At 40.5% G+C, this 22,498-nt stretch overlaps 1 protein-coding gene across 6 annotated transcripts in view; it reads right to left on the reverse strand.

Moving 5' to 3' along the window:
* LOC112657055 (cytidine monophosphate-N-acetylneuraminic acid hydroxylase) overlaps positions 1-22,498 on the reverse strand; it is a 133,400-nt gene that overhangs the window by 18,587 nt on the left and 92,315 nt on the right. For all 6 annotated transcript variants that reach the window (XR_007408327.1, XR_007408326.1, XM_025442849.3 and 3 more), the window contains exons 10-14: positions 17,320-17,460; positions 12,756-12,930; positions 10,539-10,655; positions 4,523-4,638; positions 1,932-2,027 (exon numbers count right to left, since the gene is read on the reverse strand). Coding sequence is in view for 4 of the 6 variants with exons in the window: in XM_025442849.3 (XP_025298634.3) it covers positions 1,952-2,027; positions 4,523-4,638; positions 10,539-10,655; positions 12,756-12,930; positions 17,320-17,460 (625 nt within the window). In the remaining 2 variants the exon portion in view is untranslated. The remainder of the gene's footprint in view (positions 1-1,931; positions 2,028-4,522; positions 4,639-10,538; positions 10,656-12,755; positions 12,931-17,319; positions 17,461-22,498) is intronic.

The following is a 22,498-nucleotide window of genomic DNA, read 5'->3' on the forward strand; positions in this document are numbered from 1 at the left end:
TCACTCACTCTTTCAGGATAAGTGCTTGATGTGTGACCTATCCCTGTGAGGTAGCTGTTATTATTAGATCCACTTTACAGATGAAAACCTGACACCCAGGGAGGTTCACTAATCTGCCCAAGGTCATACAGTAGGTGACCGAGCCAAGATTTTAATTGTAGGAGTTATTCCAGGTCTGAGGTGTTGACCATCGTACTTTATTGCTTCCCTGACACAGCAACTTCACAAGGCACACACTGACCTCCTGACTTTGTTACCTTTATCTCTGCTCAGTTCACTCACCAGCTTACACAGAAGCACCTCTGACCATCTGTTGGAACTTCTCCAGCTCCAAGCCCTTGAACTCTGTGCTTTCTCTACCTGTTTCCTCCTTACCTTCCATGCCTCCTAGCGTCTCTAATCACTGAATGTGCTTAGCATCTCCACTGAGCACCCGGACTCTATTTTCCCAGCACCACACATGCCTCCTCTCTGCTTCCCTTCCTTTTTTTTTTTTTTTTTTTTTAAATATATTTTTGATAGTCACAGAGAGAGAGAGAGAGGCAGAGACATAGGCAGAGGGAGAAGCAGGCTCCATGCACCGGGAGCCTGACGTGGGATTCGATCCCGGGTCTCCAGGATCGTGCCCTGGGCCAAAGGCAGGTGCCAAACCGCTGCACCACCCAGGGATCCCTGCTTCCCTTCCTACTCTGTCACCCTAGGAGGACTTGCCAAGGCTCTACTCTACCTTGAATTTTTCTTCCTTTTAACTTTACCCACTCTTTCTGTCTGGAATATTCTTTCTACCATCCTTCCCCTCCATTTCTGCTTTATTAAGAACTTTACCCAAACTTTGAGCCATTCTTCAGACACCACCTCCCCTCCCCACCTAAATACTACCTTTTCCATAATGCTCTTCCTGGTCATTTCAGAGTCAGATGTGATCTCTCTCTCCTTCATGTTTGTAACACAAATATAGCCTGCTTTATAATCCAGTTATATGTGAATTTCCTTAGCATCCCTTCTAGTTTATAATCGTACCTTAGAAGATCTCGCCTAATGCTTGTGCTAGACTGGAGAACCGAACAAAGGACTAGAGTATGGAGCAAAGAACTTTACAATGGAAAGAAATGTTCTACTTTGAACCTTAATTTTACTGGGTAGTTTAAGAGCCATGTTGTACTGACAGTAGGAGAGAGAAATTCACTGTTCCTTCCTTCCTTGTTGCCTAGCATGCATAAAATCGTGTGTGTTCTGGGCTCTTCCTGAGCACCAGGGATACCAGGCAAGAGCATTTACTTTTAAGAAATTCGGAGTCTACTGACCAGAAGAGAAAACAGATATTACAACACCGTGTGAGGGGATAGCTATTTGTGGAATAAAGAAACATAGAAATAAATGCATGAGTCAAACAATTCACTACCTTTGTAGTAAAATTACATGATTTTTCTAATAATACATATGATGAAACATAACTTCTAATGCAGTTAATAAAATCACATCTCAAGTGGTAGGAAGGAATGTCAAAACTAATTTGAGCCAGACAGCCTGATCTCCATCAGCCTGAAACAGATAGGTCTACTGCAAATGGGGAGGTGAGGTTTTCCATCACACTTTGTTTTTAGTTTTTCTCTTGTTGGTTCTTGTTGCTGCTTTGCATGTGTTCAGGATTTAGCTCTGAACACTCACTGACAATTTCTGTGTGGTTAATCGACAGGCTGTATGTTCATCTCAACCAACCAACCAAAGATCCTATGAATTTAGACTGAACACACTCACTATTTATTTTATTTAGTTATTTTAAAACTTGAATGTTCTTGCAATGTTAGCTCTCCTCACTCCCCTGGAAGTCAGGTTTTCTGACAGGTATGGTGTCTGCTTAATTTAGATGCCAGAGAGAGTATGATGAGGCTTAGGACAAGGGTGTCTCTCAGACCTCCGGGATGCCTTACCTGGGGAACTCAGATCTGCTCTACCCACAGTGCATCAAGAAGGATCTCCAGTTGGGCGGCATTAGAGGGAGTTTTATTTGAAAATGGTTCCAAAACCTGTAAAAGAGATAAAGCAGAGAAATATGTTTCGGAAACTTCCATGACCATTATTTGGCCAAGATCTGTTTGATACCTGGTACTCATCCCCCCTAAGAGATGGTGCTTCCATACTGTTTCAGCTCTTCATGTTGATTAACATTTTCAGTGTGTTGAATGCAATCCCTTTACACACGACAACTGCGGCTTATTTTTATTTTACCGTGACAGGCCTTGCTTTCAGGCATTCTCATATGTGAAAATATATATTTATAATCTGTACACAAAAGCATTAGAATCTGGTATTAGTAAGGGTACAGGTAAATAGGTCCTCTCCTATATGTATTAGGGGAGGTAAACTGTCTTCCTAGAGAGACTAGGCCTTTGGTGCATATGTACTGTGCTGGATCTAGCAGCTCCACTCCTTGGAACATATCCTGAGGAAATCACTATGAAAGTGTGCGAGATACACCTACATGTTAATTTGCTGGATCATTGTTTCAAATAGGGAAAAGTTAGAAATAGATTACAGATAAATCGAAGATTATCTGGTAAACACGCAAGTAGAAAAGTATCCATGATATGGCTATTTTTACAAAAAGCACATGTGTTTCTGCTTGTAAATGAAAAGGAAAGATTAATTAGACACTGATATATAAACGGCTCTCTCTGGGTGGTGGGTCCGTTTGCTATTTTAACTTTTTTTTTTTTTTTGGAATTTTTTACCTTTTTTGAATTTTTAAATACCTTTTCTCAAATTTTCTGCAGTAAAGCTATACTATTTTTATAACCAGAAAAATACTCAAGAAACTCATAAATCCCATTTGAAGAGAGACAAAAATATACTAGGCTCTGTTTCCTAAGATTTATTAGGGGTTCCTCTTATATTTACGACCTGCATTATCAAAACAATAATAGAAAGTCTTTAGTATCAATATTCTAAAAAGCTTCCAAGAGGAAACTATTTTCTTAGGAAAAATAACCTCTTAAATCTCCTCAAAAGTTGCTTCATTCCCTTTTTTCCAGAAGAAGTCACGTATATGTTCTGTTGAAAATTAACAAAAGTTGAAACGTTTTACAGCCATTAAAACATTTGAGGTTTGGAGTGCTTGGCTCTCACTTGGTGGAGACTGCAACTCTTGATCTCCGGGGTTATGAGTTCAAGCCCCACCTTGGGTATAGAGATTACTTAAAAACCTTAAAAATAAAAATTTGAAGCTGATTTGTGTGTCTCAACAGAAAGGATACCAAAGATACACTGATGAGTAAAAAAAGGCAAGTTACAGACCATATATGGATTACAGACCATATACTAGGATTACATTTAAAAAAAACAGCAACAACAAACTTTTCCCTCCAACTACATGGGACAGTTTATTGAGAACAACTATATTTAGAGAAATGTTGATACTCTCAGAAACAGGGCCAGGATGATATACACTGAGTTTATTGTTATCAAGAGTTTGCCCTGGAGAGTGGGTGGAGGGAGAGGCAGGAAATGATAGGGTTTTGTGGGAAGGGTGGGGTAGAGTTATTTACTTTTATTTTAACAAGCTTCAATGTTCTTTATACTTTCTAAAAGTAATTTTAAAACATTCAAAAGGAAATAAGTAAAAGGAAAGAAAAGAAATTTTAAAATATGCCTGTTTGCAAGCTCAAGGCAGAGCCAGATGGCAGGTTTTGCTTATTTACAATTAAATTCCTGCGTTTTTCAGAGGGTCAATGGTAAGGATAGGAAACGATTCTCCCTCTTGGTGATCCTTTTGCAAATATAAAAATGGCAAATGGGCCTTTCTGACATTTCAGCTCAAATGTTCCAAATATAATCTTAAAGATGTAGAGTTTTGTAATGAGAGACTTAAGTTTTGAAGTGGAGATAGGCAGAAACTCAGTGGGCCATTCCCCTTAACCAACCAATCCACCAAATTCAGACTGGGGTTGGGCACAGGCAAAAATGTGACATGGGAGAGGATTGTCTTGAAGGACCATGGCTTTGTCACATAAACACCGCCTCTCATTCTTGTCTTGGCAAATGCACACCTTCCCTCTGGTAATGTCCCTTCATCTCCTATACCAAAAACTACTTCCAAAAGGGACTGAAACACATTTGTATGAATGTACAAATGATGACTCTTTAAAATATTACTTTCCTAATCAGAGGCACTTGAGTGGCTCAGTGGTTGAACATCTGCCTTCGGCTCAGGCTGTGATCCCGGGGTCCTGGGATCGAGTCCCACATCAGACTCTTCACAGGGAGTCTGCTTCTCCCTCTGCCTATGTCTCTGCCTCTCTCTGTGTCTCCCATGAATAAATAAATACAATCTTGAAAAATAAATAAATAAAATATTGCTTTCCTAATCAGACTTGCTTTTTACAGGTTAAGAGAAATGAAGCCCTAATGGTGGAATCTCACATTTCCATCAGAATTCCGGGGCATAGTCAGACCCTGACTGTGTGTATGTATCCATGTTCTCCTCTGCAATGGCCTAGCATGTGACAGACATTTTCAGACTTACAGATGATGGTATATGTCAGGATCCCGCTGCAGCCGGGTTTGGAATCCTATATACAAGTCATCCCAGAGTAGACCATTTTTCACCACATATCTGATGACATCAACCCGGCTCCGAATCTGAAACAGATACAGAACAACTAGCAGGAGTGACCCAGCCAGCACAGAGCATCAACCCTTCAAGTCCCCAGGAGAAGCAGCTGCCTATGACGGCAGGCAATAGGGCCGTCATGGGGAAAAGTCAAATGGAGTAGATATGACAGGCTAGGGGGAGAGAAGGGACTGTGAGTGCACCAGGAATTGAGGAAAGTAGAACAAGAAAGGGATCAGGAGCTGGGATGCAAACATAGCAGCTGACAGCACAGAGTCACATCCCTGGGTTCAAATCCATGTTCTAGCTGTGTGAAATTGGCAACCATTCTGTGCCGTGGTTTTCTCATCTACACAACAGAGACAATGGAACATCCCTCAGGGGCTGTTACGAGGATTATGTGAGTCAAGACTTACACTGAGGCCTGGCACCCAGTAAGCTCTCCGCAAATACGTGCGCTGTAGCGTTATTCTAGGTGTAGTGTTCTAGTCTCCAGCCTAGACATTCAGCGGCAAAGCAGAGCCTGCAGGTTTACAGTAATCTGTGTGTTTCAGGCCATCCACAGGGCAAGATTACCTTCACTAGGTGGTCAAGCCCTTACCTTTAAAGAATTCCAACTCCTGACATGGAGGCTGGTAAATAGTTAAGGGAGCACAGGATTAGAAGACAAGCAGAGGTGGTTTTGAGTGTCAGCCCAGCGCTTAATAATCATGTGACCTTCACCTTGCTAAGCCTCTCTTACAGGACTCTTGTGAGGAAAAAAAATGGTATCATTTATAACAGGGAGCATGAAGTAATACCAAGGGACAGGATCCTAAGAAAAGATGTGGCTTTGACGTTTCATTAGTACCAGCATTCAAGTTCACCACGAGCCTGTTCAGCATAGGGCCTCAGATTTTTTTCCCCTGGAAAATAGCACATGAATGCCAGTTGAGGGAAACTGTAATAAATGACAGGCTATTTTTTTTAAGATTTTATTTATTTATTCATGAGAGACACAGAGAGAGGCAGAGACATAGGCAGAAGGAGAAGCAGGCTTCCTATGGGGAGACCAAAGCAGGACTCGATCTCAGAACCCCAAGATCACACCCTGAGCCAAAGGCAGATGCTCACCCAGGTGCCCCAAATGGCAGGCTATTAAGCGTCAACTAAGGAATAGAAGATGGACATCTTGCATTAGTTTCTCTTGCCTGCACCATTCCTATAAAACTACATGCATTATGAACTGAAACACAGCTGAGAGGTTCTGTTCTTTTGCCAGCAGATTTAGAAACCTGACAGCACAGTTTAATCAGAAGGAGGTTGCCCCTCATAAGTTGTGGGATCCAGTCTAGTTCCTCATAGGAGGGTAGATAGCCTTTCTGACCTTTCCATCTGGAGAAGAGCACATGGGAGACCGGGAGAGAGGAATGAGAAATATTTAGGGTAGAAACTGGGAAGGTCTGGGTGACTGGTTAGCTCTGGGGATGAGGGACAAGGAAGGGTGGAGGGTTGTTACTCCTCTGTGTCTAATGTGGCTCATGGTCAGTGTACAATATTGCCAATAATCCAGAAAAGGAGAAAGGACAGTTCTAGAAAAGGAAGAGGTGGGCAGCCCAGGTGGCTCAGCAGTTTAGCACTGCCTTCAGCCCAGGGCCTGATCCTGGAGACCTGGGACTGAGTCCCATGTCAGGCTCCCTGCATGGAGCCTGCTTCTCCCTCTGCCTGTATCTCTGCCTCTCTCTCTCTTTCTCTCTCTGTGTCTCTCATGAATGAATAAATAAAATCTTAAAAAAAAAGAAAAGGAGAGGATACGTTGAATTTTGAACAAGTTGAAAAGGAGGTACCAAGGACTTAGGAATCTGGTTGATGATATATCTAGCAGGCAACTGACTATAAGGAATCTCAAGAAGGACCATGGTGTAGGGCAGGACATATGGATTCTGGAGTCATTAGCAGAGAAGTGGTGTCAGCAGACAAGGTCACCTAGGAAGAGACTAGAGAGGAAGAGAGAGTTGAACATAGAGCTCTGGAGGGAAATAAGAAGCTTTTAGTGATGCCTGGAGAAAGAGAGATTCCAAAAGAATGCAGAAGGATTATCAGGAAATACCCATCATTTGCTTCAATGTGGATGGAACTGGAAGGTATTATGCTGAGTGAAGTAAGTCAATTGGAGAAGGACAATCATCATATGGTTTCACTCATATGGGGAATATAAGAAATCGTGAAAAGGATTATAAGGGAAAGGAGGGAAAATGAGTGGGAAAAATTAGAGAGGGAGACAAAGCATGAGAGATTCCTAACTCTGGGAAATGAACATAGGTAGTGGAAGGGGAAGTGGGGGGGGATGACGGGTGACTGGGTGATGGGTTATGAGGGGGGCACTTGACGGGATGAGCACTGGGTGTTATGCTATATGTTGGCAAATAGAACTCCAATAAAAAAATATATGCAAAAAGAAAACAAGGGAAAGAAAGAACTCCAGGTCAAAAAGATGGACAAGGGGCACCTGGGTGGCTCAGTTGGTTAGGCATCTGACTCTTGATTTCAGCTTAGGTCATGATCTCAGGGTGGTGGGATTAAGCCCCATGTCAGGTTCTGTGCTCAGCACAAAGTCTGTTTGAGATTCTCTCCCTCTGTCCCACCCCCCTGTCCTGTACTACAGTTTTTCTCTCAAATAAATAAATAGATCTTTAAAAAAAAAAGGACAGATCACATGCTAAATGTGTCTCTCTGCACTCCCAGGCCCAAGTAAAATGTTCACAACACACTTACACAGGTATAAGCTGCCAAAAAACAGGAAACAAAGTAAGTCAATGACAAGTAGGAGATTTCAAATAACTTGAATCTGGAAAAAAGCAGGCTGATCAGTGGCAACCACATAGTCTGCAGGATACCAGAATGTATGAGGAGGGGCATCCAGATGTGCCAGGAGTAGAGGTGGGTTCCCAAGGACGACAATGAGGACAGCACAACATATGTCAAACAGATGACCCCTTCCTAGGCCCATGCCTTGCTCTCACCAAATATATTCAGTCAGTTCTCTTGAGTAAATGGAATTGATTTGGGGGGCAAAACAAGAGTAGGTGGTATCATCATGATGTCCTGAAGCTAGGAGCTCCACACTTTGGAACTTAGGAGACCCCCAGCCTAACAGCCGGCTCCCTGCCTTCATAACTCAAACTGGTGACCACCAAATTTAGTTTTGTTTCACAGAGCCTACAGTCCCCTTTAAAAACCTGAATTAGCTTTCTGCTAATGTGTCATCTGGGTATTTCACAGAAAAATCCAGACTTCCAAGGTCTCTGGTAAATTCAGACCAACTGGAGCTCATCAGGCACTGTCCCCTTCCCACCCAGCACTTGCCTCCCACAGTCTCCACGAAGCAGTCCTGTTTACAGGATCTGCCCTGGGCCGGTTGTGAGCACTGAAGCCCGGAATCTCTGCCTCTAAGTCCAGCCTGCTGGATGACAAGTCCCATACATATACAGAAAGCCCTAAATCAGCTTGATAAAAGTCTTTTTATTGGTAAATACAGACGAATCTCTATTTCTTGAAAGTCACTTACAAATGAAGAAAGATCAGCCTGCGGTGAGCAGCATTGCATATGAGAAGCCAAAGGAGCAATGCCTCCGGGTGTCCATGGAAAGTGATTTGCCAGCCAATATCCTGTGCTCAGCTAAACCATCCTGCTGCGTGAGGCAGGAAAGTATCTGAAGTTTAGCTCCCACACACCCTTTCTTCGGGGGTTATAAGCAGAGAGTCTGAAGCAAAGAGAGTTTAGACCTTGGTGGAGTCTGGAAGCAGATAAGGGATGTTGTAGGATGGCAGATTTGCAGCAGACCTAGAGGAACCCATCCAGTTTGGAGCAGGAGGAGGTCGACTACAGGAACCATGTTCTAGGAGAGAGGGAGAGTTGGTGAAATAGAAAATCTACATATGAGTTTGAAAAACTTATGGGAAAAAAAAAACCAGTAGCATGAGAGGGCTCCAGGCAGCAAGGAGAGGTGCTTTCCCAAGGGTAGCATAAACTTCAGCATAAGAAATCTCACTAAAATCCTGGCAGATGGGACCCCTGGGTGGCTTGGTTGGTTAAGTGTCTACCTTCGGCTCAAGTCATGATCCCAGGGTCTTGGGATCAAACTCTGCTTTGGGCTCCCTGCTCAGTGAGGAGTTTCCTTCTCCACCCCTGTGCTTGTGTTCACATACCTGTTGCCTCTCTCTCTCAAATAAATAAAATCTTAAAAAAAAAAAAAAATCCTGGCAGATAAAAGCACCAAAAGCCACATTACAGAGTGCCAAGTATACGGCAGGCACAATGATTCACCCCACGGTGCATTTAAATCTCCAACAGATCTGCTGTTTGCTTTACCCAACAGATGTATTATGAAAAGCTGTGAAAAAGGGACTTTTGGTTAAATATTTTACATGAACTTGTGAATCAAAAACATCCAAAGATGAATCTCCTTTAAGGCTAACAGATACCTTAATGTATAGATTTGGTGAATTCAGATTTGAGAAGCAACACAGTGGCTAATATGTGGACTCTGGAGCTAGACCACTGAGGTTAGTCTTCTGCACCACCACTTACAGCTGGACAGCCTTGGGCAAATTCCTGGACATCACCATGATCCGCAAATGGGGAATATAGTGATATTTTGTCCATAAGGTTGTTGTCAAATAAGTGACATGTATTTATAAAGTGCTTCAAGCTATGGAAGCATTTGTTAAATAAAGCAACACATTTAATAGATCCATTTTCTTAAAATGGGTGCTTTGCATAGGGTTTTCCTATATGTGAAAACCCAGTTTTTTAAAACCCATAAAACAGGCAGTAGGTTATCGGTTTTACTGAAGTTTTAGCCTGGGATTCTCTTCAATGGCAAGTACTTTACTAAACATCAATATACAAGTCAAATTATTAAAATGCATTTAAGAACTCATCTGTTATACAAAGGTACATTCAAATTGCTACAATTCAGTAGCATACATTTATATGGCGCTTATCCTAAGTTCAAGGGCAGACTGTATATTCTCCTAACTTGCCTAATGGTTGTTACAGTTGTATAGAATTTAAAATTACAGGGATCCCTGGGTGGCGCAGTGGTTTGGCGCCTGCCTTTGGCCCAGGGCGCGATCCTGGAGACCCGGGATCGAATCCCACGTCGGGCTCCCGGTGCATGGAGCCTGCTTCTCCCTCTGCCTGTGTGCGTCTCTGCCTCTCTCTCTCTCTCTCTCTCTCTCTCTCTCTCTCTGTGTGTGACTATCATAAATAAAGAAAAAAAAATTAAAAAAAAAATAAAAAAAATAAAATTACAGTGCTCACATACATTATTAGTCATTTGACATCACAAAAAACTGGCAGAGTGGGAATACACCCCGTGGAAGGAAAAAAACCAAGGCTTGGGCAGGTTACATCACTTACTAAAGCCTGTCATCAGCAGGCATGGGGCAGCAGTCCTCAGCTAGAAGGTGTCTCCAAAGCAACAGCTCTTCCCTTCCATCATGGTGCCACAAGGCAAGGATTTGCTCAAAACTGGAGTTCAACCAAATATGTGTTGAGGTACATTGACTAAATTCCCTTTTATAGGGATGTCCACTGGGCTCACCTGGGGAAGGAGGCCCCACTGGAGGGCAGGGGGGAAAGGCAGAGATCAAGGCTTGTAGGTCTGAAAAGAGCTTAAGCAAGTCAGCTGTTTAGAAGTCAGCATGTAAAGAAGCCAACCCCTTTGCAACTAATTCAAAAAGAAGCAAATGTGGACCTGAGTTAATAATTATGTTTCATTATGGCCTCATTAGTTGTAATAACTGTACCACAGTAAAGTAAGGTGTTAACAATTCTCTGTGCTATCCTTGCAGCTTTTCTGGAAATCTAAAGTTATCCCAAAATAAAAAAAAGTATTCAGAAAGGAAGACAGGAAAGAGTACGGCCACCAGTGTTGCTGCTTACTTCCTCATACGAGTGCTCCCGGCTTGGTCTTTCTTTTGGAAAGGATAAATCTAAAAAGTCAACCAAATAGTCATATCCTCCAGGAAAAGGGCTGAAGTCCTCATTTGTTTCAATCATCTGTGCAAATGACAACAGGATAAAGGGAAGAAGTATATCAATCTGGTGGTCAAGGTCTTTAAAAAAATTCTGGATTGTGTAAGATCCAAACAGCCTTAATTGATAGCAATGAATTGGAGTTAGGATAATTCTCTCCCTCTGTTTCTCTTCTCCGGGACTGATAATATTCAACTTCTAGCCTCTACACAAGGAAGCTCCTTCATATCGCTAACTTCAATCCAATCTACAGAGATTATCATTATCTTGAGCACTGCTAGTAATGAGACAGCAAATGCGACGATAAGTTTGCAGATGATGTAAGCAATAAAATGTGCGATGTTTCTCATCATTACATAGCTGCTGAACATATACAGTTCCGTGAAAAATATACTTTCTTTTTCATGCTTATTGTCCAACTGAAAATATCATTTAGACCAATGTTTTTCAGATCTGTGGATTTCAAAGACAATTTTCTAAAAAATATTCGGGAGCTAATATAAATACCAATGCAGTACCCTTGAACAACACAGGGGTTGGGGGGGCACAGATGCCCTCCCCTGCCCCCCTCCCATGCATCTGAAAATCCACATATAACTTGACTTCCCCACAACAGAACCACAAATAGTACATTGACCAGAAGCCTCACGATAACATAAAATGTTGATTAACACATGCTTTGTACATTATATGTGTTATATACTGTATTCTTACAATAAACAATAATCTAGAGAAAAAAGTATTTTTTTAAGATTTTATTTATTCGTGACAGAGGGGAGAAAAAAATATTCTTAAGAAAATCCTAAGAGAAAAAAAACATTTACAGTACTGGACTGCTAAAAAAAAAAACAAAAACAAAAAACAAAAAAAAACCTGCCTATAAGTGCAGTTCAAACCTGTGTTGCTCCAGGGTCACCTGTGTTTTATTTTGCCAAGTGAGGACTTAAGAAAAAAAAATTCTTCCATCTACTTTTATTTCATTAAGGAAGAATTCTTTTAACACCTCAAAAATAGAGAGGGAATAATGATTTGGAATTATGGCAGCTCATCCCAAGAAAAGAAAACTGACAACTTTGTAACCGTATTCGTGAGCATACTCAAACTTCTCTCACTACTGACCAGCAAAATTGTCAGAGACTGACACTGATCCCCTGGGGCAGGTTTTTAGGATTCCCAGTTTTTAAGAATGGCAAGAATTGGGGCACCTGGATGGCTCAGTGGTTGAGTGTCTGCCTTTGGCTCAGGTCATGATCTCGGAGTCCTGGGATCGAGTCCCACACTGGGCTCCCTGCGAGGAGTCAGAATGCTTCTCCCTTTGCCTATGTCTATCTGCCTCTCTCTGTGTCTCTCATGAATAAATAAAATCTTAAAAAAAAAAAAAAAAAAAAAAAAGAAGGCAAGAATTGCCTGGTATTACTATTCAGGGGTTGAAAACTAAACTTGGGAATAGTCCTCACTCTGAGGATCCCCGATCTTTGTCTCTAAGAGTGAATGTTGTCTATTTCCTGATGCGCCCTAAACTCAGCGTCCCAGATAAAATATACATGTGAGTAGCTGGTTATTCAGACTCTGTAGTACTCCCGGCTGCATTTCAGGCATCCTCTTCCTCTCACATCCCCCTACCTCTTAGTACTCACTTTGCTTTTGGATACACCTTCAACTTCAGTGACCAGGTTCTAACTTGAACCACTTGGCTTTTGAGCTGTGTGTGTATGTGCTGGAGCTAATTTGTGTGATTTGGTTCTTGCTTGCCACAGCTTCCGATAAGAGGTACCTGCTTCTATGTCACTCTGCTCCACATCACTACCTCATCAGGGGGATAGCACCTTATAGCCCCACAGTTTAAACAGCTGATTTCTGCCACACTGAACAAAACACCCAGAAAAACACAACAACAAACATGGTGATGTGAGGCAAAAGAATACCAGAGCAACTGAGCTGCACTTGAGGGAAGAGTCCTTACATTTTCAACATGGGATCATTTATCACATGGTCAAATCTGCTCCGTGAAGCAGTTGGTAGCGTTTGATGAATGTTTATTGAGAAACAAATTGGAACACCAAGGGGAATTTCGTATATTTCCATAATATAACAAAGCAAAGACAAATAATACTGATGACGTACCCTGACCACCAGGTTATAATCCTTAAATCCTGCCCAAGTGAAATATTCTTTTATCCAGGATGAGTGAAGAAATATTTCATCTTCTACTGCAGCATTCAAGACTTTCAAATATGGTCCAAAGTCCCAGGAATCCTTGTAAATTTTTGTCCCATTTGGAGGCTCTATGATGCCCTTGCTTGAAGACACAGAGGTGAGAGTTAGTAGTATTGTGACAATGTTAGGTCCTTGGGTATTGATGACTGTATTATAATTATGCAAGATGTTCACATTAAGGAAAGTTTGAGGATAGGAATACAGGAAAGTTCTCTTATCTTTTGCAACTTTTCTATAACTCTAAAAATATTTTTTAAATTACAAATTACGTTAAAATTTTAAAAATAACTATTGGATGCCCTCTTTAAACCTGGTACGAAACCTTAGGCTATGGAAGGTGTGTGGCCACATACATGTCCAATAAGGAGATTTTTTTCCCTATAGGAGTTGGCAGGGTAGTAAAGGTTTATGGAAGAGGAGCAAAGCCAAGAGTTCTACCCTTCTGGGAGCTCTGTCCTGCACATGTGAGCAGTGGCTCTAGACATCTGTTTCATGTTCAGGGGGCATATTACCCAAGGTTGCTGGGTACATGCGATAGTTTTGGATGACTTTGCCTATAGAAATGCAAAATGGCCAGTTAAAGGAAATCAGAGATGACCGACCACAGGGCATAACCAGTGTGCAAGGTGGCTTGAGGCAAATAGTTAGGCAAATAGTTAGACGTGGGGATATAAAGGAGGAATTCCACGGGGAGCAGAGAAGACAGAAAGGTGAGAGGACCATGAAAGAAGGAAGGCAAAAGTTAGCACTTGAATATCAACTGTCGACCAGTCGAGTAGGTGTCAAACTGCCTGGATGATTCTCAGGCATCTGAAAGTAGTAACTTGGGACCCACAAGGGTTGGGCCTGACTCTTTGCCTAAGCTCCTGTTAATCCGTGTGATGGGTTTCCAAGCCAGAAACAGTTAAAGCTAAAAGTCCATGTCTGGTGGGGAAAAAAAAAAAAAAAAGTTGGAAAACCACTGATTTGGACCCTTTTGATTCAAGTAGCTAAATTATGGAAATGTTGAACATCATGTGGTCATATTTATTTTGTGGATGTCTGCTTGCTCCTGTCCTGCCCCTCTATCTCCACCAGAATATAAGTTTGATGGAAGTAGCAACCATTGTTTCTCTTCCTCTTTAATTTTTCCCCACTCAGATAAACCATGAGAGACTCCTAACTCTGGGAAACAAACAAAGGGTCAGAGAAGGGGAGGTGGGTGAAGGGATGGGGTAACAGGGTGATGAGCACTAAGGAGGGCATGTGCTAAGATGAGCACTGGGTGTTATGCTATATGCTGGCAAATTGAATTTAAATAAAAATTTTTTTAAAAAAAGAAGTAACAACCATGACTGGCACATAGAACAGGCTCAACAAATGTCTATTGAGCGTATGGACAGTTTTAGCCTGGCTTTGAGAAATATCCAGATTTTCGTGTCTCTAATTTATAATCCTCTTATTGTACTCATCAAACCACAGCTGATACAGACAGATGGGAAATTTTAGGGGATCCCTAGGTGGTTCAGCAGTTTAGTGCCTGCCTTTGGCCCAGGGCGTGATCCTGGAGTCCTGGGATCGAGTCCCACATCAGGCTCCCTGCATGGAGTCTGCTTCTCCCTCTGCCTGTGTCTCTGCCTCTCTCTCTCTCTCTCTCTCTCTCTGTGTGTGCGTGCGTGTGTGTGTCTCATGAATAAATAAATAAAATCTTAAAAAAAAAAAAGATGGGTAATTTTATTTTGAAACCCAGTGGGCAATATGGACAAAAGAGTTCTGTGACCCTCCTGGAGCTCTGCCCATCCAGTGTGAAAAGGGATCATTGCGTGAGACATGGAATCTTGAATCCTAGAAACAGAACAGGATGTGATCTGGATAAGGGAAGTGTAAGGAGGGAAATAGGCACCGTCTGGTAAATATCTGGCAAGTGATGGTAGATCTCTAGGTGCCACTTCTCGAAACAACACTTTTAGCTCATTGTTCTCCCAAAGCTACAGATGCATTGGTTTCTGTAACAAAATACTACAAAATCCTAAGGCTAATTTCCAAATCGATCTCCAAACTACTTCTGCAACTCCTTGTCCCATGTCTATGTAAAGGCTGATCTCTCCCAGATAAAGCCATAGCCTCCCAGCTGAGCTATTCTCCCTGTAGCCTCTTCCCTAGTACATGCTCCTCTGCAAACTGAAATGGTTTTTCTAGGACACAATGCAGTGATGTTCCTGCTTTGCTGCATTTAACTTTCTCAAGCTGCTACTACTCACAGACAAGTTTCCTGAGCAGTCTCACAGGGTCTTTCTGACCTTGCCCCCCAACACCCTCAGCATGCCATTCGGCCTTCCTGCCTCACACAAGGGAAAGGCATTTTCTCAGCTGCATCCCTGTACCTAGTATGATGTCTACCCAGGTATACCAAAGGAGCTCAGTAAATAATTTCTGAATGAATGACATACATTTATTCACTTATTCAAAGTATCTGCATTCACCAAACTCACGATACTATTTATACCTCCCGTCACCAGCACATGCCATTCCCCTACTGGAGTCTGGAATTTCTCCACCCCCCACCTCCCCCTGTCTCTCCCATCCACTCCCTCTCAACTACTCCTCCTCATTTGACCTAGCTCAAATGCTGATTTCAGATCGAGGTTTCTTTTTTTTTTTTTTTTTTTAAATTTCAAGTTTTTATTTAAATTCTAGTTAACATGTGGTAAAAATTTGTTTCATCATTTAACCTATACAACACCCCATGCTCATCACAACAAGTACCCTTCTTTTTTCTTTTTTTTAAATTTTTTATTGGTGTTCAATTTACTAACATACAGATCGAGGTTTCTTGACCACATTTCCTGTTCCCCCATCTTCTCCTTCCCTCATGAAGCAGAGTTCAGCACTTAGTCCCCGATGTCCCTTGTGCTCTATCTCACTACTGAGAATCCAACAGTATTACTCTCCTGTTACCCAGAATGCTTTGGTGATACAAATGCAGATTTCTGGGCTCTATGTCAGATCTACTGAATCAGAGTCCCCAGGTGGAGCTCAGGGATGTGCATTTATCCAAATTCCTCAGGTGATTCTGATACCCATTAAGGTTTGAGAGTTTCTGCTCTAGGAAGACCAGACCGAGCAGATGGGGAGCTCAGCAAATGCCGCATGACAAAGGCTCTTGAATGCCCCACTACTACCAGAATACTTAGAAACCTCTCTTAACCCTTGATCTGAAGAATAAAAATTGCTTTTATACTAGAGGTGCTTGGGCAATCCTAAAGAATTGTAAGCAGGAAGGAACAGAAACAGTTTGGCATTTTAAAAAGGTTATGCTGGCAGCAATGTAGAGTAAGGGCTTTCAAACTTTTTGCCTATTATTCCTGTAAGAATTAACATTTTATATCAGGATCCTGGGGGTCCCCCAAAGGTACTCGCAAAACAAAAGTTTCCTTAAATAATACTTACCTTCGTTATATGCAATGCACTCAAGTATATTCTATTCTGTTCAGTTTCATTTTTTAAAAAATGTGGGTCATAATCAATGTCATTGATTTTACAACCCACCAAAATCCACCATGGATTTTGACCAGTAGATTGAAACCAGCTGGCCTAGAGTACAGATCAAGGGAGAGCAGGGGTGGAGGCACAGACCAGTCAGGAACCCCTGCAGGAATCAAGGCTAAAAATTGTGAGAAGCCTAATTCAGGCCATGGCAGAAAAGGCTGGAAGCAAGTGCTGGATTTATGGCAGATTTACGAAGGGGAATGAACCAGATTCAACGAGTGGTTTGACACAGGAAGTCAACAAAAGGTCAGAATCGCTGATTACCACGTTCACACTGACTTTGTGGGGGGAGGCAGGCAGAGAGCAGCTGCACCTGTGGTAATTGTTTGCACCAATCTTTACCACACCCAGTTTCTAAGTAAGGGTGAGAAACTTACAGTTTCATTTGGCTCAAGACAAGTATTTATGAAAATAAAGGTCTGTCACATGGGTGTTAACTTTTCTTGAATTGTACTCCCAACGCACTGCTACTTGTTCAGATGTGTTCTACGTGAAACATGCAGTTGGGTAACATTTATACTGATATGGAAACCAACTCTCGAGCTTATTGCTGTTTGCTTTCTTAAGATACCTTATTTTTGAGCCTATCAACAGTTCTGGATAGAAAAAATTTCCCCCCACCCTTCATCCTCAAATAAGTTTATGAGATGAGGAAAACGTTTTGAGTATTTGTTATATAACATGAAAATCTTGGGGGGAAACTCATTTTTTCCCCTTAGATTTGAAAGATATTTCATAGTTTACTTAAATTGTAAGATTTCCAGTTTTAAAAGTGATATGTGGGCCTTACTGCACAAGAAACTCACTATGCCAGCCAGCAGAAACAATATTCCTACAAATAAGGACTTGTCAAGAGGCCATGGGTGTGCCCTTTATTTTCTCATAAAATTGAAAAAAAAAAACCATAAACCATCTTTGGCCTCTATAAATATTCAAACCAAACCTGTCAGTTGGGTCCTTTAGCATCCTACTCAGATCAAGAGTGGCTCCAGGTCGTGGGGTCCATGTTATCACATCAGAGTTTTTCTTGATAAGATTATTAAGCTCATTTGGGTCATTTTTGATGTTTGTTTCCTTAATATACCTGAGAAATAAGAACATGCCCAGGTAAGAAAGTAATTTATTCTCAGATGCATGGTCTGATTAGAACAATGCTAGAACTTTTTTTTTCTCCACATTCTCACTTCACAATCCTATCCACTTATCCCATGGAAAAACAAAGACTATACTTGGCCTAAGGATTATTAGTAAAAGAAGTTGTATTTATACTTTGTTTTTAAGTATAATCATACGGTGGTTGGAATTAAAGTTACATGTACCAAAACCAACTATTTTAAATAGGTGGGAATGGCATACTCTTCTTTTTAATATTAATTAAATATATATAGGACTAGATGTTATTTGGCAGGAATAATACTCAGTGCTTAACATGAACTAGTTGATTTTATCTTCATTAGACTCCAATGAGATAGCTCCTATTAAGTATCTCATTTTCGAGAGAAGGGAACTAAGGCTTCAAAGGGCCAGGTGACTTGCCCATGGTCAGCACACCAGATGGCAGTGCTCCCCTGAGCTCTCCACCACACACCTTGAGTAGGGCTCAACCTTCCCAGGAGGTCACAGGGAGGGGCTTCTCCCCCCACTTTGGGAGCAAAGTCTGAAAAGCCAGGAAGCCGATCCTTACTAGAAACTGAATCTGCACTTTGATGTTGGACATTACAGCCTCCTGAGAAATAAGTTTCTATTGTTTATAGGCTAAAAAAAATTAAAAATAAAAATGAAAGTCTCAAAACCATGAAGAATCCACCTATTATAAAAGAGTACACACATCCTCAGTGATAGCTCCTCCTGAGACCTAGTCTCTAACTGTGCTTCTATTGATCAGAGATGAGCATCTCCCAAATTCAATACCAAACCACAATCTTTCTGGAAATCACCATTCCAGTGACATATGGGAAGGTGGTGATGGTCTTGGCACAGAAAAGGGGAGATCCAGAGAAAAAGGATTTGTTATTGTGTTTCATTGGACATGGGTTATATAGACTGACATTTCTGTTAAAGGGAATTTTACTCTCTGGAGCTATGACTTAGACCCAATAGATAATTTTAGGCAGATGGACAGATACAAAACATATGTAAGCATTTGTATTTCTGCAGCACCAGGGTGACTTATGTTATTTACTACCCTAGAATCAATACTGCACAACTGGGTCAAGATGTCACTCACCCACAGATATGAATAGCTTCTCCCTTCCTATATGAGTTAATATCCTCCCGTGGGAGCAGAACTCATTTTGAAGCAGTGCCACCACTCTGTCTCCTCTTCTTACTACCTCTAGTCTCAAGATGATTCACTAACTGATCTCCCAAACCATAACACTATTAAAACATAATGTGAGGTATTCACAAAATTCACTTCCTGATGCTTCTTTGTCTCCCTCTAAAATAATAGTAAAACCAATACTGAGATGACACCCTCTCGGGGGTACTCCCAGTATAGAGAGCAACATTTGCCCATTACATACACACTGAAGAGTGGCTTGCAATTATTTTAAAAGGCAGTATATTAAGTAGTCATGTGTCCTGTAATCAAGTACCCACCACATCTGGTTCTTCATGTTCTTGGGAGTTCAACCTCCTTAACACCTCTGGAGTCTGAACTGGCTTCTCAATCCTCACCGTCACTCATCGTTACTTCCTAGATTACGGTTCTCCTAGATTACGGTTCTTCCTAGATTACGGTAATGGTTCTCAAACTGGCCTCCAGAATCAACATTTCTGTTTCCCTTCCCACCACACAGACATACAACCTAAGCTCCCCAGTTCACACCTCATTATGTCCCTGTTCCTCATCGGACTCCTTTATTGGGCTCCTCATTCCTTCAGGTCAAAATCCAAGCTATAAGCAGTGGCACACACAATGCTGTTCACCATATGACTTCCTGGCTCCTCCAGTGCATGCCTCCTTAGTCCCCTAGACTGAGTCCCCTATCCTGCACGGTACTTCTCACCTCACCATCTCTCCATCTCTGCTAGTCAGTGTCTACTCATACTTCAAAACTCAGATTCATAGTCTCACCCAGTCATCTTCTGACCCTCATGGCATCCCACTGCCTCCAGAACACACAGGTATCATACCACTTAGCATTCTGTATTTTAATTGTTTTTCTCTTCCAGTAGACCATAACTCTGATGACAATCATTTCATCTCTGCTTCTCTTAGAACAGTGCTGCTCAATAAATGATAAATGATAATGAACAATATTCATCTCAAGGAATTATTTTTTAATCTTAGGTCAGTCTTTCCAGAAGGATTAGGAAGATAAGAGGCAGCTAAATAATGTCAACAAGAAGGTCAAAAGAAAGGAAATATATCAGCAATCAGACATATTAACTGATTAAACACAAGTAGGTATGTCACAGACCACAGAACTTTAAAGCAAAAGCAGTCATGTTTTAATAATGAGACAAATGAAGCCTAGAGAAGTCAATTAATTGCTTCTAATAAGTGGTAGAAAGAGAAGCTAAATTCCATATACATGATTTCTTCTACGTGCTCCTCTAATGGATGGGAAATCATGGCCAGTCCTTACAGGATATTGTTATGAACTTATCTTGAGGACGGTTTATCATCCAATAAATTTAAAATAAATATGTAATACCCAACAAATTTAGATAAGTGAATTATTACAACAATTTCCTCTTGAGTACAACGACATATGCATTCCCTGTCTGCACAAAGGTAGTCCTTCCCATTTGATCACAGAGTATTCCCAGTATGGAGGAAAAAGAGGAGCATCATAAAGCAGATGGTACTCATACTCTCTCATAAAAAAATATAGTTAGAGGCTGAATCACTGCATGTACTAAGGATAAAGTCAATTCTATATATAATTACAGAATCTTATAAAAGCAAAATTAAAATATCTATGAGATCTTAACATTGAACATAATAAAACTATGTTCCAATATGACAGAATGGATAAACCATACATATTCTTTTCTTAAGGGGTTATGAGTTCCATGAAATGTGCAACCTGACTTAAACAAATATGCTAGCTTTAACTACCATGGCTGAAGATGTTAAGAATAACTATTTGCTTTTTTGTTTTTTAAACAAAAAAATTATTTTAAATTAAAATATCCATTTGCATTCAATATTTTTACTTTGTGTGAATGATTCTATGAATTTTAACACATGAACAGCTTTGTGCAACCACCACCACAATCACTATACAGAGCCATTCCATCACCTCTCAAAAACTCTCTCATGTTGCTCCACTTCAGTCAAACCTTCCCTCAAGCCCAACCCCTGGCAACCACTGATTTGTTCTCCACCCCTACAGTTTTGCCTTTTCCAGAATGCCATGATAACAGAATCATACAATATGTAACCTTTTGAAACTGATTCCTTCACTTGGTATATGATGCCTTTGAGATTCATCCGTGTTGTTGTGTATATCAATATTTACTTTTTATTGTATTCTATGGTATAGACGTATCATCGTCTGTTTATGCATTTACTTGTTGAATGATATTTGAGTTGATTTGGTAATTATGAATAGAACTGCTTTTAATATCTGTATACAGTTTTTGTGTAATAGAAGTTTAACTTCGCAACGGCAAATACCCAGGAGTGGGATTCCTGGGTCATATGATAAATGCATATTTAAAGAAACAACCAAATAGTTTTCCAGGAGGCAGTACCGTTTTGAATTCCCAACAATAATTTGTAAGAGGTTCTATTGTTCTGCATCCTTACCATAACTGGATATTGTTGATTTATCAAAACTTTATTTCACTGTGGTTTCAATCTGCATTTCCTAATGGCTACTGATATGAGCCCATCATTTCTTATGTTATTACATCTATATATCTTCATTGGTGAAGTACCTGTTCAAATGTTTTGCCCAGTTACTATTGAGTTCTTTGTTTTCTGACACTGATTTTTGAGAGATATATTTTCTGGATACAAGTTATTAGTCAAATATTTGATTTGCAAATATTTTCTCACATTCTTTGTTGTCTTTTTATTCTCGTAACAGTGACTTTCATGAGAAAAAATTTTCATTTTGATAAAGTCCAATATATTAAACTTTTCTCTATGGATTACGCTTTTGGTGTTATATATAATAAGAAGGTTTTGCCTAACTGAAAATTATGAAGATTTTCTCCTACATTTTCCTCTAAAAGTTTTATAGCTTTATATTTACATTTAGGTCTATGATCCATTTTGGATTATTTTTTGGTATACAATGTGTGGTCTAAATTGAGATTATTATTAATTTATTTAATCTCAATTAATCTAATTGAGATTATTATTTTGCATATGAATGTCCAATTCATATGTTCTAATAACATTTATTGAAGATCTTTTTTCTGTTGAATTGTTTTATACCTTTGTCAGAAATCAATTGTTCGTATTTGTGTGGATCTATTTCTGGATTCTCTACTCTATTCCATTGATCCAGTGTTTATCCCTTCATTGATATCATGCTGCTTTAATTACTGTAGCTTTATAACAAATCTTAAAATTGGGCAGTGTGGGCCCTCCAAAGTTATTCTTTCTCAAAATTGTTTTGGCTGTTCTAATTCCTTTACCTTTCCTATGAATCATAGAGTTAGGTTGTCTGTATATACAAAAAACTTCTGCCAGGATTTTGATGGACATTGCAATAAACCTACAGGTTTATGTAGAAATAACTGAATGTTAACTATACTACACTCTTAACCAATAAATAAAAGAAATTACAAGGGAAATGAGAAAGTACTTAGCGATAAAATGAAAACAGAAACACAGCATATAAAACCCATGAAAAAGGGGATCCCTGGGTGGTGCAGCGGTTTGGCGCCTGCCTTTGGCCCAGGGTGCGATCCTGGAGACCCGGGATCGAGTCCCACGTCAGGCTCCCCGTGCATGGGGCCTGCTTCTCCCTCTGCCTGTGTCTCTGCCTCTCTCTCTCTCTCTCTGTGACTATCATAAATAAAAAAAAAATAAAAAGTAAAAAATAAAAAACACGAAATGTAGTAAAAGCCGTGCTCAGAGGAAAATTTATAGCTCTAACATCTATATTACAAAAGAAGAAAGGTCAGTAGAGAGAATCAATGAAACCAAAAGTTGG

The sequence above is a fragment of the Canis lupus genome, chromosome 35 (assembly GCF_003254725.2).
Source record: "Canis lupus dingo isolate Sandy chromosome 35, ASM325472v2, whole genome shotgun sequence".
Classification (NCBI taxonomy): Eukaryota; Metazoa; Chordata; class Mammalia; order Carnivora; family Canidae; genus Canis; species Canis lupus.